The sequence below is a fragment of the Cetorhinus maximus genome, chromosome 34 (genome assembly GCF_964194155.1).
Source record: "Cetorhinus maximus chromosome 34, sCetMax3.hap1.1, whole genome shotgun sequence".
In the NCBI taxonomy this organism is placed as follows: domain Eukaryota; kingdom Metazoa; phylum Chordata; class Chondrichthyes; order Lamniformes; family Cetorhinidae; genus Cetorhinus; species Cetorhinus maximus.
The window spans coordinates 5,908,100-5,926,084 of NC_135912.1; the positions used below are offsets into that span (position 1 = coordinate 5,908,100).

The window sequence follows — 17,985 nt, forward strand, 5'->3', positions numbered from 1 at the left end:
CGAGTGCAAACTAGGGTTCTCATCCCTGGAGCTTAGAAGGTTACGGTGTGATTTGATCAAAGTTTTCAAGGTATTAAGGGGAACGGATAGGGTAGATAGAGACAAATTATTTCTGCTAGTTGTTGAGTCTAGGGCTAGGGGACACTGTCTAATAATTAGAGCCAGACCTTTCAGGAGTGAAATAAGGAAGCACTTCAACAAAGGCTGGTAGAGGTTAGGAATTCTCTTCCACAAACAGCAATTGTTAACTTAAAATCTGAGACTGTCAGATTTTGTTAGCCAAGGATATGAAGGGACAAAGGAAGGTATATGGAGTTAGGCTGCAGATCAGCCATGATTTTATTGAACGGCGGAACAGGCTTGAAAGTCTGAATGGCCTCCTCCTATTCCTATGTTTCTAGAAGGCTGTCATGCTGCATTTGGATAGGCAGATCTACAGGCCTGGGACACGAACTGAAGGCCCTTCCTTTCCTCACTAAGCTCCCTCCGATACAGGTGACCTTGTTTGGGTGGGCATCAAGGCAGTGACGCTCAGTGCCTGGTCCATCAGTGAAACCTAATAACAGGCAGGAGTGTTTTTTTAAATCATTTTTGGGATGTGGGCATCGCAGGCTAGGCCAGCATTTATTACCCATCCCTAATTGCCCTTGAGAAGGTGGTGGTGAGCTGCCTTCTTGAATTACTGTGGTGTAGGTATACCCACAGTGCTATTAGGGAGGGAGTTCCTTTGACCCAGTGACAGTGAAAGGGCAGCGATATATTTCCAAGTCAGGATGGTGAGTGACTTAGAGGAGATCTTCCAGGTGGTGATGTTCCCATGTGTCTGCTGCCTTTGTCCTTCTAGATGGCAGTGGGTTTGGAAGGTGCTGTCTAAGGATCCTTGGTGAGTTCCTGCAGTGCATCTTGTACATGGTACACACTGCTGCCACTGTTTGTCAGTGGTGGACAGTGTGAATGTTTGTGGAAGGGGTGCCAATCAAATGGGCTGGATAGTGTCAAGCTTCTTGAGTGTTGTTGGAGCTGCACTCACCTAGGCAAGTGGAGAATATTCTGTCACACTCCTGACTTGTGTCTTGTAGATGGTGGACAGGTTTTGGGGAGTCAGGTGGTGAGTTATTCACTGCAGGATTCATAGTCTCTGACCTGCCCTCGTAGCCACAGTATTTATATGGCTGGTCCAGTTCAGTTTCTGGTCAATGGTAACCCCTGGGATGTTGATAGTGTGGGATTCAGTGATGGTAGTGATATCAAGTGGCAATGGTTAGATTCTCTCTTGTTGGAGATGGTCATTGCCTGGCACTTGTGTGGCATGAATGTTATTTGTCAGTTGTCAGCCCAAGCCTAGATATTGTCTCAGTCTTGTTGTATTTGGACATGGACTGCTTCATTATCTAAGGAGTCGCAAATGGTGCTGAACGTTGTGCAATCATCTGCGAAAACCCCACTTCTGACCTCATGACGGAAGGAAAGTCATTGCTGAAACAGCTGAAGATGGTTGAGCCGAGGGCACTACCTTGAGGAACTCCTGCAGTGATGTCCTGGAACTGAGATGACTGACCTCCAACAACCACAGCCGTCTTTCTTTGTGCTAGTTATGACTCCAACCAGTGGAGAGTTTTCCCCCTGATTCCCATTGACTCGGGCTCCTTGATGCCACACTTGGTCAAATGATGCCTTGATATCGAGGGCAGTCACTTTTTCCTCAACTCGGGAGTTCAGCTCTTTTGTCCATGTTTGAACCAAGGCTGTCATGGGGTCAGGAGATGAGTGGCTTTGGTGGAACCCAAACTGAGCGTCAGTGGGCAGGTTATTGCTAAGCAAGTGCCTCGTGATAGCACTGTTGATGACCCCTTCCATCGCTTTACTGATGATCAAGAGTAGACTGATAGGGCAGTAATTGGCCGGGTTGGATTTGTCCTGCTTTTGTGTACAGGACATACCTGGGCAATTTTCCACATAGCCGGGTAGATGCCAGTGTTGGAGCTGTACTGGAACAGTTTGGCTAGGGGCGCGATAAGATCTGGGGCACAAGTCTTCAGTGCAATTGCTGTATTATCATCAGGGCCCACACCCTTTGCAGTATCTAGTGCCTTCTGCCGTTTCTTGATATCACATTGAGTGAATCGAATTAGCTGAAGACTGGCATCTGTGATGCTGGGGACCTCCAGAGGAGGCCAAGATGGATCATCCGCTTGGCACCTCTGGCTAAAGATTGTTTTTTTTTATTCATTTACAGGATTTGGGCATTGCCGGCTAGGCCAGCATTTATTGCCCATCCCTAATTGCCCTTGAGAAGGTGGTGGTGAGCTGCTTTCTTAAACCGCTGCAGTCCATGTGGTGTAGATACACCCACAACGCTGTTAGGGAGGGAGTTCCCAGATTTTGACCCAGCGATAGTGAAGGAACGACGATATATTTCCAATCAGGATGGTGAGTGGCTTGTAGGGGAACTTCCAGGTGGTGGTGTTCCAATTGCTGCAGATGCTTCAGCCTTATCATTTGTACTGATGTGCTGTGCTCCCCCATCATTAATGATGGGGATATTTGTGGAGCCTCTTCCTCTAGTGAGTTGCTTAATTGTTCACCATCATTCACCACTGGATGTGGTTGCACTGCAGAGCTTAGATCTGATCTGTTGGTTGTCGAGTTATTTAACTCTATCACTTGCTGCTTATGCTGTTTGGCACACAAGTTATCCTGTGTTGTAGCTTCACCAGGTTGACACCTCATTTTTATGTATGTCTACTGCTGCTCCTGGCATGTCCTCCTGCACTTTTCACTGAACCAGGATTGATCATCTGGCTTGATGGTAATGGTAGATTGGGGGATATGCCGGGCCATGAGGTTACAGATTGTGGTTGAGTATAATTCTGCTGCTGCTGATGGTTCACAGCGCCTCATGGTTGCCAAGTCTTGAATTGCTGATTCTGTTCGAAATCTATCTCACTTAGCATGGTGGTAGTGCCACACAACATGATGGAGAGTATCCTCAATGTGAAGGCGGGACTTGGTCTCCACAAGGAATGTGCAGTGGTCATTCCTATCAATACTGCCATGGACAGATGCATCGGCAGCAGGCAGGTTGGTGAGGATGAGGTCAAGTAGATTTTTCCCTCTTGTTGGTTCCCTCACCACCTGCTGCAGACCCAGTTTAGCAGCTACATCCTTTAGGACTCGGTCAGCTTGATCTGAAGTGGTGCTGCGGAACCACTCATGGTGCTGGACTTTGAAACCCCCCTCCCCCCGACCCAGACTACATTCTGTGCCCTTGCCACCCTCAGTGCTTCCTCCAAGTGGTGTTCAACATGGAGGAGCACTGATTCATCAGCTGATGGGGGCAGTACGTGGTAATCACCAGGCAGTTTCCTTGCCCATGTTTGACCATTGTAGCCAAAAGAGATCCGGATAAGTTTTATTTTGTGTTTTTGAGGATTTCTTTGTGGAGCAGGAGGAGCAGGCGTGTCCCTGCAGGCCTCACGGGGAAACATTGGGGCCCTGCTGCCTTGGGCTTCCCACCCTGGAACTCAGTTGCCTCAGGATGACCGTTTTGAACTCTTAACTCATGCTGGGGACTGTTCCTTTAGGCCCCTGGTGATAGCCTCCCGCTGCCCAAAATCTTGCTCATGCCCACTAGCTTGGTAGCAGCTCCTGCCCCTCTTTGGAGGGGGCTTGGTTGGGGTGAGTGCATGGATGGCAGTCAAACCCCAGCAAGGAGCCAAATCCTTCAACAAAAGAGACAGAAGGAGAAAATTGGCACAAAGAATGCTTTGGTTTTAAAAAATAGTTACAATAAAAATTCAATGAGATTGTGAATGGATAAATTCAGTCGCCTGCCATTTAAATTCTGGTTTGTTCCCCTTTTGAAATTAAAAATCTTAGAATAATGAAATGGACTTTATTTCTTTCGCCACAGAAAACAGTAGGAAGCTGGTACACAAGGTGAAAAACTTACAGGAGAACAATGAACTTCTGCTTGTCAGGTTGGTGCCCAGTTACACACTCCTTGAGTAATTCATTAACCAACACCCTACCTGTAACACCATGCCAAGTATTAATTACTCGTGTGACAGATTGCTTCCCGTCAAGATTTCCGAACTTTTGCCAGATTAATGATGCACCCTTTATCTTACCAAAGCGCTGGTGATGACGCGCTTTCATTTCATCTGTGCTCAAGTGAAATGTTTCTACCCACACAGTGAGAACACCGTGCTGTCAGACCCTTCCGTAGCCAAAGGTAGCGAGAATTTGGAGGCACAGGGCATAAGGAAAACAAAGAACAAATCAAAGGAGAAGAAAGTTAACAAACTGTCTCGGAAAAATAAAATTCTCACCAGTACAAGTAAGCAACGATTAAAAGTCTGTACAGATTGAGCAAGTAATTGGTGTGGTGTGTAGTGACAGGCTGCGGCACAAGGAACGCACTGGATTATGCTATTAACGTACAAACAAACGGTTTGATATATTGACGTTTTCAAGAAGTGGTTGAGTTCACGCCGTGAGTCTTTTTTGGCAGGTTACAAATGGAGAAAAAAAAGCAAATTACTGCAGATGCTGGAAATCTGAAACAAAAACAGAAAATGCTGGAAAAACTCAGCAGGTCCAACAGTATCTGTGGAGAGAAAGACAGAGTTAACGTTTCGAGTCCGTATGATTCTGAAGAAGAGTCATACGGACTCCAAGAAAGACTCTGTCCTTCACTCCGCAGACGCTGTTAGACCTGCTGAGTTTTTCCAGCATTTTCTGTTTTTGTTACAAATGGAGAATTTTGAAAATTTGTATCACCAAAGGAGACCATTATGTCCACACTAGCTTTTTGGTTAGTGGAATCCAAAATTTATGCCAGTGCTGTGCGTTCCCTGCAGAATCCTGCATCATCTTCTATCTTAATCCAGTTTTCTAGCTACATTTTAAAAAATTCTTTCATGGGATATGGACGTCACAGGCAAGGCCAGCATTTGTTGACGATCCCTAATTACCCTTAAATTGAGTGGCTTGATAGACCATTTCAGGGGGCAACGATGAAACATCACTTTGTTGTGGGTCTGGAGTCACATGTAGGCCAGACCAGGCAAGGACAGCAGAATTCCTTCCCTAAAGGACATTAGTGAACCAGATGGGTGTTTATAACAATCAGTGAAAGTTATCATGGTCACCATTACTAAGACAAACTCTATATTTCAAATTTATTAATTGGATTTAAATTTCACCAGGTGCTGTGGTGGGATTTGAACATATGTCCCCAGGCTATCAGCCTGGGCCTCTGGTCTAGCGACATTACCACTAAGCTGCCATCTCCCCAAAGGAGATGAGGACATCATGCTGTATACAAAAAACAAAACATTTCCTATTCTCCCTTCTCACTCTTCGGTGACAATTTTAAATTGATAATCACACTGTGTGATTCTGTGATCCTGTGAGAATCGGATGCACGTTTAATGAGATTGTGCGTGGTCAGCTGTTCCCCAAATTTTATCCTTTCTTCAATAAGGGGACCAAAACTGTACACAGTACTCTGCAGTACACAGATGCAGTCTCACTAATGCCTTGTGTAGCTGTAGCAACATTCTCATACTTTTATATTCCATTCCCCTTGCATTAAAATTTGAAGAGTGATGGGTTGAGGCAGTGTGATTTGAGGTGGTCAAAATAAGACCCACAGGATTTAATATCAAATATATTTTACAGAATCACAGAATCACAGTGCAGAAGAGGCCCTTAGGCCCATCGAGTCTGCACCCACACGTGAGAAACACCTGACCTACCTACCTAATCCCATTTGCCAGCACTTGGCCCATAGCCTTGAATGTTATGACGTGCCAAGTGCTCATCCAAGTACTTTTTAAAGGATGTGAGGCAACCCGCCTCCACCACCCTCCCAGGCAGCGCATTCCAGACTGTCACCACCCTCTGGGTAAAAAAGTTTTTCCTCACATTCCCCCTAAACCTCCTGCCCCTCACCTTGAACTTATGTCCCCTTGTGACTGACCCTTCAACTAAGGGAAACAACTGCTCCCTATCCACCCTGTCCATGCCCCTCATAATCTTGTACACCTCGATCAGGTCGCCCCTCAGTCTTCCCTGCTCCAACGAAAACAACCCAAGTCTATCAACCTCTCTCCATAACTTAAATGTTTCATCCCAGGCAACATCCTGGTGAATCTCCTCTACACCCCCCTCCAGTGCAATCACATTCTTCCTATAATGTGGCGACCAGAACTGCACACAGTACTCCAGCTGTGGCCTCACCAAGGTTGTATACAACTCCAACATGATCTCCCTCCTTTTGTAATCTATGCCTCGATTGATAAAGGCAAGTGTCCCATATGCCTTTTTCACCACCCCACTGACATGCCCCTCCGTCTTCAGAGACCAATGGACACACACGCCAAGGTCCCTTTGTTCCTCAGAACTTCCTAGTGTCATGCCCTTCATTGACTACTCCCTTGTCCATGAGTAGTACTTTCTAATAAAAGGCTGTAGATTTTCACTATCTAAAACGATTTTTAAAAATCTATTCTCGGGACGTGGGCATCGTTGGTAAGGCCAACGTTAATTGCCCATCCCCTTGAGAAGAAAATGCTGGGTCCTCCTTTTCAAACTGCTGTGTGTCTTTTGTAAAAATGTGAGGCTTGCTCGGCCACCTTACAATGGTAATATAGAGTCAGCCTCACGGAGTATGATGAGTTACGTATAATTCAGACCAGGCAAGTACGACAGGTTCCTTCCTTAAAGGACATTCACTGTAAGAACATATTCTGCATCAAATATTTGGAATGTTGATGTGCCTTATGAAACCTGGCACTCGTAAAAAATGAAAACAAATATATTTATCTTAAAAAGCCAAACTCTTGCCTTTTTCTATGCAGTAGATTAACATATGCAAACATATGGGTGATTTGTTGTCAGTATTATTTATCAGAGGGAATTCTGGGCGGTAATTTTTTCGTAACTCTTATATCATCAGATGAGATAAATGAAGTTAACAGGGAAGGACGTAAGCACAAACGAAAAGGCCAGCCAAAGAAAATTGTCCAGGACTACACCAAATTTATCGACGATGATGAGGAAACCGCTTTAGGCAAGTCTACTTGAGAAATGTAAATATGTGGGCTGCTGTCATTCTTGGATGTTGTTCGGTGTGAATAGTGTTTGTAGCTGCGCGTGTGTAAATGTTTGGTGAGGATTGGCTTGGCATTGTGTGCATGGTCAAACAGCATTCGGTATTCGTAGGTGGATATGGTTTTGATGTGCAAACAATTGATTTCCTATCTGAACAGCACTTGGATGTCTAATGCATTTATGTTGTGTACCTGTCTCTCCCGCCCCCACCCCACCCACCCACCCAAGCTGCTGCCACTCCTATTGGAGTTATTGGCTCCTGGGAACAGGAGTTGGCCATTCAGCCCATCGAACTGCTGGCACTTTTCAATTAGATTTTGGTTGATCTGTATCTCACATCTTTATCCGACTTGGGTCTGCATCCCTTAATGCCCTGACCTAACAGAAATTTCATTAATCTCAGTTTTGACATTTTCAATTGATCTAGCCAGAAAAGCAGCTTGGGGGAGAGAGGGTTTCAGATTTGCTGGGTTGTAGTTCCAGGAGTACCAGGCACCATGCCCTACTGCACCTAAATGGCCATTACTCATGTGTGCAGCTTTGATAGTGAGCACGCTGTCTAACTGCGAGAGCATAGCTGACCCTGATTCTCTCTCACTGGCAATCCACACATAAACGTTTTCAGCAAGAGTCACCGGATAGTGATCAGAGGCAGGCGCCCAGTAGGATTTTTGCCCCTTTCATCCATGGGCAATCGCGGCACACCAAATGCTGTCTCGGCTGAGATCCCTTAACTCAGCACACTCAGGTTCACGATCAAACCTGGGACCTTCTTGCGCCTTTTATATCATTTTGATGTGGGTGTTGTCGACAAGGCTGTCAAGGCTAATGTAGGCAGCTGGGGGAGGGGGAAACATGCATAACAAGCTGCCCTCCCTCCGACAAATGAATCAAACCTTCCAAGCCCGTTTCCACAGATGGCTGGGGCTGGAAGTTGAAGCTAATTGCATGGACTAGAAATTGTAGATGAAGCAGTGTTATTCCACCTTACATAAAGCACTTGCACAGGCTGATTTAATTTGAAACCATTGTCATTTACAGAACAACTTGTTTATACTTATTTTTAAAAAGTAGTCAATCGCCTGTGATGTTGCTCATAAGTAGCCTGGGAGCCTTGAGAATGTTTAGCTTCCGTTCAGCTTGTTTCTATGGGGAAGCGCTCTAAATGGGGGAATTCTGAGTTCAATCACGGGTAACTGTTTCTCAAACGAGGAGCTTCTTACAAATCACAACTCCCCCGCTTAGGGAGAGGCTAGGTTATTAAGGACTGAAGGAATTGGCAGAAAATTGCGGGCTTTCTTTCTCCTTTTAAAACTTAAAAAGAAAATATTGCTCAGCTGTGACTTGTTGTGGCTTAATTTGAGCTAAACAGGCCCACTTTAACACATACTTTGCATGTGTGAAAAGAAGGGATCATTTTGAGGAGTGGTACTTTGAGGTGTGACAGACGCACATGGATTTTTTTCATTGTTTGTTTGTTCAAATGGATGACTGGCTAGGCCAGCATTTATTGTCCATCCCTAATTGCCCTTGATGTAAGACTTTTAATCAGAGAGAAGATTTATTTACCTTTTCCTCTCTGTATTTAGCTTTTTAAAAAAAATTCTCGGGATGTGGTACGATTGCGTGTTGTTCTCAATTCGGGAGGGTTGGACGGGTGACTTAACCCCGCAGGCTGCTCCTCTTGTCCCGTAGGGAATTGTTCAGAAAGGTGGGCTTCTCCTGTTTAGGGAAAAAAAAAAGACATTTTAAGCAGATGTACTGAACGAGCAAACTGTTCATAGTGGCAAAGGATTCGAACACCAGGGCAGACAGGGTTAAAAAATTAGGAAGCTAGGAGTAAGAAAGGAAGTTAAGCAGAACTTTCTGCAATAAATTAATAGACAGGCCGTGACTCACTCCTGATTTATATGCTGCATGGTAAAATCACCCACTTAATTATGGGAACCTGTGGAAGAGGGGGTTTGGGTTAATAGGACTGGCGGGGATATATTAATGATCAATATTTTATGAAAATACAAACATTATTCAGCTGGATAATTTGCGAAATTCATCGGGGCAGCAAAACGCATTTAGGTGAATTAATACACAGTCCGTCCTCTTTCACTCTCATTCCTGAGCCAAGAAGGTAGTTGGTTTAATGTGTAGGGCAACAGGGGTGGGGGTGAGAGGGGGGTGGGGTCAAAGATTCATATTTGATATGTAATATCTCAATGGTTCTCATCCTCAGAGTTCAGCAACCGGCCCAGCCCCCCCTTCATCGTCACATCCAGGTCAGACACCACCAGAGGGAGCGGGTCCATGGAGCCTTCTCGTGGGGATAGTAGCCACAATATGCCAGCTGGCAACTCCGATCCTTGGGCCACTCCAGCGGCTGTGAGAGACTACCTGCCAAAGGAGGAGGAGGAGGAGAGTGTCCAGGATAGCCCCGTCCAAAGTGCTTCCACGAGTCTTTCTAGGGGCGCCAGGGAGGTTGGCCAGTACAGAAATGCTGGGTTGGGGTGCCAGCAGCCAGAGGGAGAGGTGGAGGAGGTTCTTGCCTCAAAATTCTTAGAGTTACAACAGGAAGGGTTCCAAATGCTGCACAGAGATCTGGTGCAGCTGCAAGAAACATTGGGAGAAGGGATGAATAGTTTTTCGCGGAAATTAGGCAAGAGGCTAGTCAGGCTGTCCAACCAGATGTCAGTTTTGGTGGAACTCCTGCATAATGTCAGTACCGCCCTTGTGTCCAGTCGCTCTGTGCAGACCTCAGTAGCCTGTCAAACCGCCAATAAGGAGGTTCAAGACCCTTCTGAGATGATATCTACCCTTACCTCCAGCACAGAGCCAGAGGCCATAAACAGCAGGGTGCCTGCCACTCATTTGCTGTCCGCCACCCTCAGGAAACGTCGGTCATCTACGACAACAAGGAGTGTTGAAACACCCTCAAAAGTAGACAGAGCAGGTATATAAGAACAGACAAATGACTGGGGTGCAGTTTGGAGTCTCGATGGTTAATGGATTTTGTACGATATCCCGTTATTTTAGCTGTAGTTTCAGCTAAGCTGATAATTTTACAATTTTGGAAAAGAGGAGCCGTTCTGTTTGGCGAGCTGGTTTGATCGTGGAGGCGGTCACGTGTTGACATTTTGTTCTGTGGTTGAGAATGGTGGACGTGAAGGGTGCAATTTGATGCCCCCCCCCCCTGCCACTTGGCTTCCCAGCCATTTGTTAGTTTGCAGAAGCGTGAGAGGGAATGGATTCCCTCGTGATGAATGATGTAAAATTCCGCAGTGTGTGTTTACTTCTGTTTTAAAACGTTCTTAGTTTCTGTTTCCCGTTAGGTGCCATTTGAAATTCCTTTTTCATTGGGGAAAGGGTGGCAGTGGTGTGGAAACTGTGAACTTGGAAAATACTTAAAAGGGAAGCCCAAGGCTATAGCGCATCGTCGTTCTAATGCACCACCTACCACACTGCATGTGTTTGGTGAGTTCCTGATGTTGCCCAGTCTAACAGGGAGAAATGCTGAATGGGAATTATCTCTATAGGGAGAACAAACAAGAGGTTAGATCATCCCAGACTGCACTCATGTAATTCCGAAGACTGATTCCCTGGCAGAAGCCACGAAACAAGCCATTTGCATATCTTCTCGGTTGGTGACTGGTGTACAGAGCTGGTGTACAGAGCTGGTGCAGGAGTGGAGGGACTAAAGAGGGGAGTAAATAGGGGGGCTTAAAATGAAGAGCAAAAGGTACCAACTTTTGTGTTTCCACCTGTGAAACAATAAATAGTCCTGCCAATGCAACTCCTTAGTTTGGTGTTATTTTTCTTGTTGCACTACATACAACGCATGTCTAAGCTTCCTTGGGGAACAGCAGGACTAAACAAGCATTTCCATAGAAAACCCCATTTGCCTTAATGTCCTTGATGTGACCAACAAGGGCCTGGCTTGATTCAGCCTAAGATTTAGCTACGATGGCAAAACCGTTAGCGTTGGCCGTCATGACCCCGATGAAACTGACAGCACCTTCTGGAGTCCGCACATGCGCAGGATAATGTGAAAACCTAGAAGTTGCCGTCAGTGATGCTACGTTTCACCAGTAGATGTGCATTCGAGGCATGCCAGGACTACAACCGTGGAAATCAATGGAATTGATAAGAACCCCCACTCATACACTGTTAGTCTCGCTGTTAAAAAACCCTTGGAAAGGCTACACCTTTTTGAATGAGGTGTAATTGGGCTCTTAACTGCACACTAACTTCATAATTACTGTTGAACACCCTCAAAGGCCTTGAAAGGCTAGTTCTATATTTGTGGAATGTCAAATTTCCCCATAATGATAAAGAATTCCACCTATTTTTAAAAAATATATACTTTTCATTTTTTTATAGTTTGTTTATCTTTATGTTGGTTTATATCTTAATCCACTTATAATATTTTATTTTCTATTTGAAAATTTAAATTAAAAGTGAAGGATTTTAGGAGATCTTAACTTCCTGGTTTGCTGTGCGTGAATACTTCAACAGACTGCCTACCTGCCTACAGACATCACTGCTGCCTGGAGAGCCTCTTGACTTAGTGCCAGGGTTAAACTGCCGCTGGGAAAGGGGAAAACCAGGCCACAGAGATTGCTGGATCTTTCTGGACAGCTTTCTTCAAGGTCAGTGACGAGTGGCCATGGTTTGCCACTAGCCCCGAAATTCAAGCCATTTGTGTTGTAAAGCTGAGATCACCTTGAGCCTTTAGGCCAGTGTTTCCTGCTAAATTGCATAGGGGTGCCATCAGGCAGCAGCCCAGAATGGTACAGCGCAGGCCTAGTTCTGCAATAAATAATGCGCATGCTCCTCCCAAAGAAAATTTAAAGGTTTACGCATTAGACCATAAGACCATAAGACATAGGAGCAGAAATTAGGCCATTCAGCTCATCGAGTCTGCTCCGCCATTCAATCGTGGAGTTTCTCAACCCCATTCTCCCGCCTTCTCCCTGTAACCTTTGATCCCCTTACCAATCAAGAACCTATCTATCTCGGTCTTAAATACACTCAATGACCTGGCCTCCACAGTCTTCTGTGGCAATGAATTCCATAGATTCACCACTCTCTGGCTAAAGAAGTTTCTCCTCATCTCTGTTCTAAAGGTCTTCCCTTTACTCTGAGGCTGTGCCTTCGGGTCCCAGTCTCTCCTACTAATGGAAACATCTTCCCCACGTCCGCTCTATCCAGGCCTTTCAGTGTTCTGTAAGTTTCAATGAGATCCCCCTCTCATCCTTCTAAACTCCATCGAGTATAGATCCAGAGTCCTCAAACGTTCCTCATATGTTAAGCCTTTCATTCCTGGGATCGTTCTCGTGAACCTCCTCTGGACCCTCTCCAGGGCCAGCACATCCTTCCTGAGATACAGGGCTCAAAATTGCTCACAATATTCTAAATGTGGTCTGACCAGAGCCTTATAAGGCCTCAGCAGCACGTTCCTGCTTTTATATTCTGGTCCTCTCGAAATAAATGCCAACATTGCATTTGCCTTCCTAACTACCGACTCAACCTGCAAGTTAACCTTAAGAGAATCCTGGACTAGGACTCCCAAGTCCCTTTGCACTCCAGATTTCTGAATTCCCTCCCCATTTAGAAAATAGTCTATGCCTCTATTCTTCCTGCCAAAGTGCATGACCTCACACTTCCCCACTTTGTATTCCATCTGCCACTTCTTTGCCCATTCTCCTAACCTGTCCAAATCCTTCTGCAACCTCCCCGCCTCCTCAATACTACCTGTCCCTCCACCTATCTTTGTATCATCTGCAAACTTAGAAAGTGGCTTACGTACAGTGACTAAACTTTATGGACATGCAGCAGCAATAGGTAGGTCACCCTGATGGTTTTAGTATACAAGCACGGTACGATTGTAAATGAAGAAATTCTCAGTAGGGAGGGTTAACTCTCATTCATCTCCTTACAATAGTGGCTCTCAAACCTTTTCTTCCACGGACCACCTAGGCAGAGCGAAAGATCCTGCAGACCACCTACCGGTCCCGACCGCTTTTGCTTGCCGTTGCAAAAAAGCTCAGCAGAATTAATGGGAAGAGTGGCGTGGCTTATGATGAGACACCCGTGAGGTGATGTCTGGTTCCAAGATCAAGAGCTTCAGTCTTAGGTCGGGCTCCACATTCAGCTGGTTCCTCTTCTTTGTTTTCAGCCCCGCAGGTGTTGAAAACCTGACCTCCCAGTTGTACTAAGTTGGGAATGACAGCTTGGAGTGCAGGATACTTGGTACGTACGTGGAGCCTAACTTACCTCGGCGAGTACCAACCCATCTCCGATGCAAGCTCCATAAGATTGTCCACCCCTTTTGGACCAGCCCACGGATGACCTGGGGGAACCCTCAGTGGTCTGGGGGCCACAATTTGAAGCCACTACCCTACGATTACAGAATTAACTATGATTAACTATTACAGGATTAACTATGCAGTAGTGCGTTTTTTGAGGGCGGGTTGTGTTAAAAGGGGAAAGAGAGTCACTTAAAAGTGTTGCATAAAAATATGCATTCGATAAAAATGCAAATATACCACTTATTTCAGACTGCATACAACTATAAAACAAAACTTTTCTTGAATTAGCCGGAACATTTGCTTTGAATTCAAGGTCAGTACATAACTCTGGAGCAGTAACTCAAATCTTTTGCTGAAGTGTAATGGATCAGTGGAGTAAGAAACTAGTGTTTTGGACTGTGCTGCCTATTATCCGTAGAGGAAGGCTTAACATGAGAGTTGAGTTAGCTTTCATTATACTACATGCTCGTCCATGCCTGCAGACTGTCTGAATCATAAAAGATTGGAAACTTATGGAGCAAACAAATGGGAAATGTTGAGCACTCAGGACTGTTTACATACCCACGCACACTCCTCATTCTGATTACAGACTAAAAGGTTTTGTAGAGAGACACGTAATTCAACATGTGTGCAGTTGACAGAAATCAGGACCCTGGGGAGGGCAGTGGTGAACAAATCCTTTGTGTTGCTCTTGATGATGCTGTGCATTGAAAAAAAAAACAGGTACAGTGCGTGGTGGCTGCTTTGTCAGTACAGCTGTTACCCGTTTTATGCAGTTTGACATTGTGAGCTGCCCTATGATGTCACCTAGAAAAGCCTGAAAGGATCTGTTAATACAGAAGGAAACATTCAACAGCCTAAGGCGAAACTCAACACGTCTTCGCTGCTCTTGAAAGAAAGACAGATTTATGTTTATATTGTGTTGTATCGCACCTCTCAGAAATATGCCAGACCACTTCACCCCACTGAGTTACTTATGAAGTGCAATAACGATTAAGTAGACAGATGCAGCAGCTAATTTTCACACAATAATATTCTACTAATAGCCAGTTTATCCACTGGCTTTTTGTGGTGATGCTGACTGAGGGAGCTGTCTTAACCAGGACTCAGGAGAACTCCTCACCCCTCATCACGTAGTTTCAGTGGTTCCTTTAATATTTATCTGAACCACGGGAACAGTTAACTTGGGGTTTAGTTATTTGTGCAATCCATCAGCTGTGACTCGGTTGGCACTCTCACCTCTGGGTTGTGGATTTAGGCCCTTCTCTGGCACTTGAACACAAAAACCAAGGCTGGCGCTCCCAGCGCAGTGCTGAGAAGACTGCTGCCTTTAGGGTGAGATGTCAAAACGAAACCCGATCTGCCTTTTCAGATGTACGCGTAAGATCCCGTGGTACTAGTTCGAAGACGAGCAGGGGAGTTATATCCCTGTTGCCCTGGCCAATATTTTTCCCTCAATCAACATCACAAAAACAGATTATCTGATTATTATCCCATCGCCATTTGTGGGAGCGTGCTGTGTGCAAATTGGCTGATGTGTTTTTTACATTACAACAGTGACTACACTTCAAAAGTACTTTATTGGCTGTAAAAGCATTTTTGGACGTCTGGTGGTTGTGAACAACGCTATACAAATGCAAGTCTTTTTACTGCCTTTGTCCTTCTAGGTGGTGGAGGTCATCAGGTTTGGGAAATTCTGTTGAAGAAGCTGTGGATAGCTCCTGCAGTGCATCTTCTGGATAGTAATAGTAATATACCCCAAATGGTAAAGTTCTCAATGGGTACCGATACACAGAGCTTAAAAGGTAAACGAGAAAAGCTATATTAAAGGGCAGATAGGATTCTGCGTTTTACATAAGAAGGCATCAAATACAGAACTGAAGATGAATCTACACAAGGGATTGATTAGGGCACAGTTTGGATGCTGTGTGCAGTCATGGATATCATGGCAAAATAGATTCACCGGGATGACCCCTGGGATGAGAGGATATGGTAAGATGAGAGAATTGGAAAGCACTCAGTGGGCGGAATTGTCCCAGATTTGTACTAAGCGCGGTGGCAGGTGGGTAGAACGAAGCTTTACCTGCTGGCTGCAATGACAGGTTTTCACTCCGTATCGTCCCAAACTCACCTCGTTAGTTATGCATTCCCGGGAAACATGCTATTTTGATGGCGGGTGGGCTCTCATTCACCCGCCATGTCATCACCTCGTCGCTTCATCACGCTGGGTGCCATATTTAAAGTCTAGATGCGCGCACACATCTCAGTCCTTCCAGGCCAGGACTACTGCAGGGAAGATGTTCACGAAATGCAAAAAGGCTGCAGCCCCCTGGTTTAGTGACGCGTCACTGGAACGCCTTTTGGACTCCACGGAGGCCTGCTGCGATGTCCTCTATCCCCGTTCTGGCTGCAGGATGGGCAGCAGCGTGACCAGCCAATGCCGCACAGAAGTGGTTGGCCATCCAGTGCAGATCGAGGGTGAATGATCGCAACCATACAGCCAGGGTATGGCAATCACTCTAAACTCACACACTTAAGCCCATCACATATTCACTGGCATCTCACTCACTGCCAGCTCAAAGGACATCGCCATTCATTCTCACACACACGCACACACCCCCACATGTCCACCTGGCCTCATCTCCTCTGGAGGCTGCCTCCTCAGCCCTCACCATCTTGAGGCCATTTGCACAGCTCAACATGTGCCCCCACATACACCCTGGGATACTCCTCCCCACCCCACCTTCCCCAGTGCAGCCCTCGTCCGGCAGCCTCTTCCCATACCTGAGGCCACTTCTCCCCCTTCACCATGCAATCCCTAGCCCTGCAGACATTGAAAAGCCACCCACATGTGGCTGATGTGGTGGGTAGAGACCTGCCCGTGAGCTCCCCCTAAAAGTGATGTGGTGCTGTCTGTAAAAGCAGGGATGTGCTGCTGAGGCTTTATAAGGCTCTGGTCAGACCACATTTAGAACATTGTGAGCAATTTAGGACCCCGTATCTCAGGAAAGATATGCTGGCCCTGGAGAGGGTCCAGTGGAGGTTCACGAGAATGATCCCAGGAATGAAAGGCTTAACATATGAGGAACGTTTGAGGACTCTGGGTCTATACTTGATGGAGTTTAGAAGGATGAGGGGGGATCTGATTGAAATTTACAGAATACTGAAAGGCCTGGATAGAGTGGACGTGGGGAAAATGTTTCCATTAGTAGGAGAGACTAGGACCCGAGGGCACAGCCTCAGAGTAAAGGGAAGACCTTTTAGAACAGAGATGAGGAGAAACTTCTTTAGCCAGAGAGTGGTGAATCTATGGAATTCATTGCCACAGAAGGCTGTGGAGGCCAGGTCATTGAGTGTATTTAAGACCGAGATAGATAGGTTCTTGATTGGTAAGGGGATCAAAGGTTACGGGGAGAAGGCGGGAGAATGGGGTTGAGAAACTTATCAGCCATGATTGAACGGCGGAGCAGACTCGATGGGCCGATTGGCCTAATTTCTGCTCCTATGTCTTATGGTCTAAGCCTGGCGCTGACGACTGCGAGTGCTGCCCGAAGCAAGGTAGGCAAACAAACCTCGAAGTCCCAAGCGAAGTGCAGCCCACCAGGTGCACGTCGCTGTCGTGCTGTTGTGAAACACGTCGGGCGTGTTTTACTGCCGACCTGGGCGGATGATCCAGCGGGAGGGGGGTGGGGGGCGATTCCGGCGGTTTGGCCTATGCAGATGTATTACAATGAGATTCCCGATGTCCGGTGACAGGAAACGCGGCCCGCCATCGGTGGACGATTGCAAACTGGCTTCACGCCATCGTGAAACCGATCACGCCGCCGAACACGCCCGACGCCGGCGAGCAGGGAAAATACCAGCCAGTGGAGCGGAGAAGTTTAAATGAGTTGTTGCGATCTGCAATATGCTGAATGGGAGGGCAATGGAAGCAGATTTGATAGTAACTTTCAAAGGGGAATTGGATAAATACTTAAAAAAGGAAAACAATTGCAGAGCCTATGGGTAAAGATTGGAGCAGTGGGACTAATTGGATAGCTTGTTCAAAGAACTGGTGCAGACATGCCATCGTAGATAATGCACCTTTCTGACTCAGAGGTAACCGTAGAGCCAAGCTGACACAATGCTGAGGCTGCACCCACCACCCTACTTGCACTGCTTGAGATGAAGCTAAACATCCCCCCTTCTGTGACTGAAAAGGTTAAACTGACCTTCACAGCTACTCGCAAGGAAAGACTCACCTTATGTTACTGCCAAGGCTGGGCAGGTCTTACTGATGAGGCTAGACTAACATCACACTGTTGTTGCCAAGGCTGCATTCCCCTCCACTCCCCAGAGAGAAAAAACAGTAAAACATGGGAAATGACTGGTACTGGTCTGAACTGGTGTGGTATGCCTTAAAATGGAACTCCAGTTCAGACCAGTACCAGTCATTTCCAAGTATTACTGGTTTTTCCTTCTGACAAGGCTGGACTAGCCTCCACTTTTACTGATGAGTTCGAGCTGACATTTACGTAGCACTTTTCACATCCCCAGGACACTGCGGAACATTTCAGAGCCATTA

At 46.1% G+C, this 17,985-nt stretch overlaps 1 protein-coding gene and 1 long non-coding RNA gene across 6 annotated transcripts in view; both read left to right on the plus strand.

The window, feature by feature from the left end:
- The window catches only part of LOC144671811 (uncharacterized), a 54,853-nt gene extending 43,952 nt beyond the window's left edge, over positions 1-10,901 (plus strand). For all 4 annotated transcript variants that reach the window (XM_078533858.1, XM_078533859.1, XM_078533860.1 and 1 more), the window contains 4 exons: positions 3,914-3,980; positions 4,197-4,339; positions 6,965-7,078; positions 9,350-10,901. In XM_078533858.1, coding sequence (XP_078389984.1) covers positions 3,914-3,980; positions 4,197-4,339; positions 6,965-7,078; positions 9,350-10,071 — 1,046 coding nt within the window. In that variant the 3' untranslated portion in view covers positions 10,072-10,901. The remainder of the gene's footprint in view (positions 1-3,913; positions 3,981-4,196; positions 4,340-6,964; positions 7,079-9,349) is intronic.
- Positions 1-17,985, plus strand: part of LOC144671836 (uncharacterized) — a 220,503-nt gene that overhangs the window by 103,913 nt on the left and 98,605 nt on the right. The gene's annotated exons all lie outside the window — the stretch shown is intronic.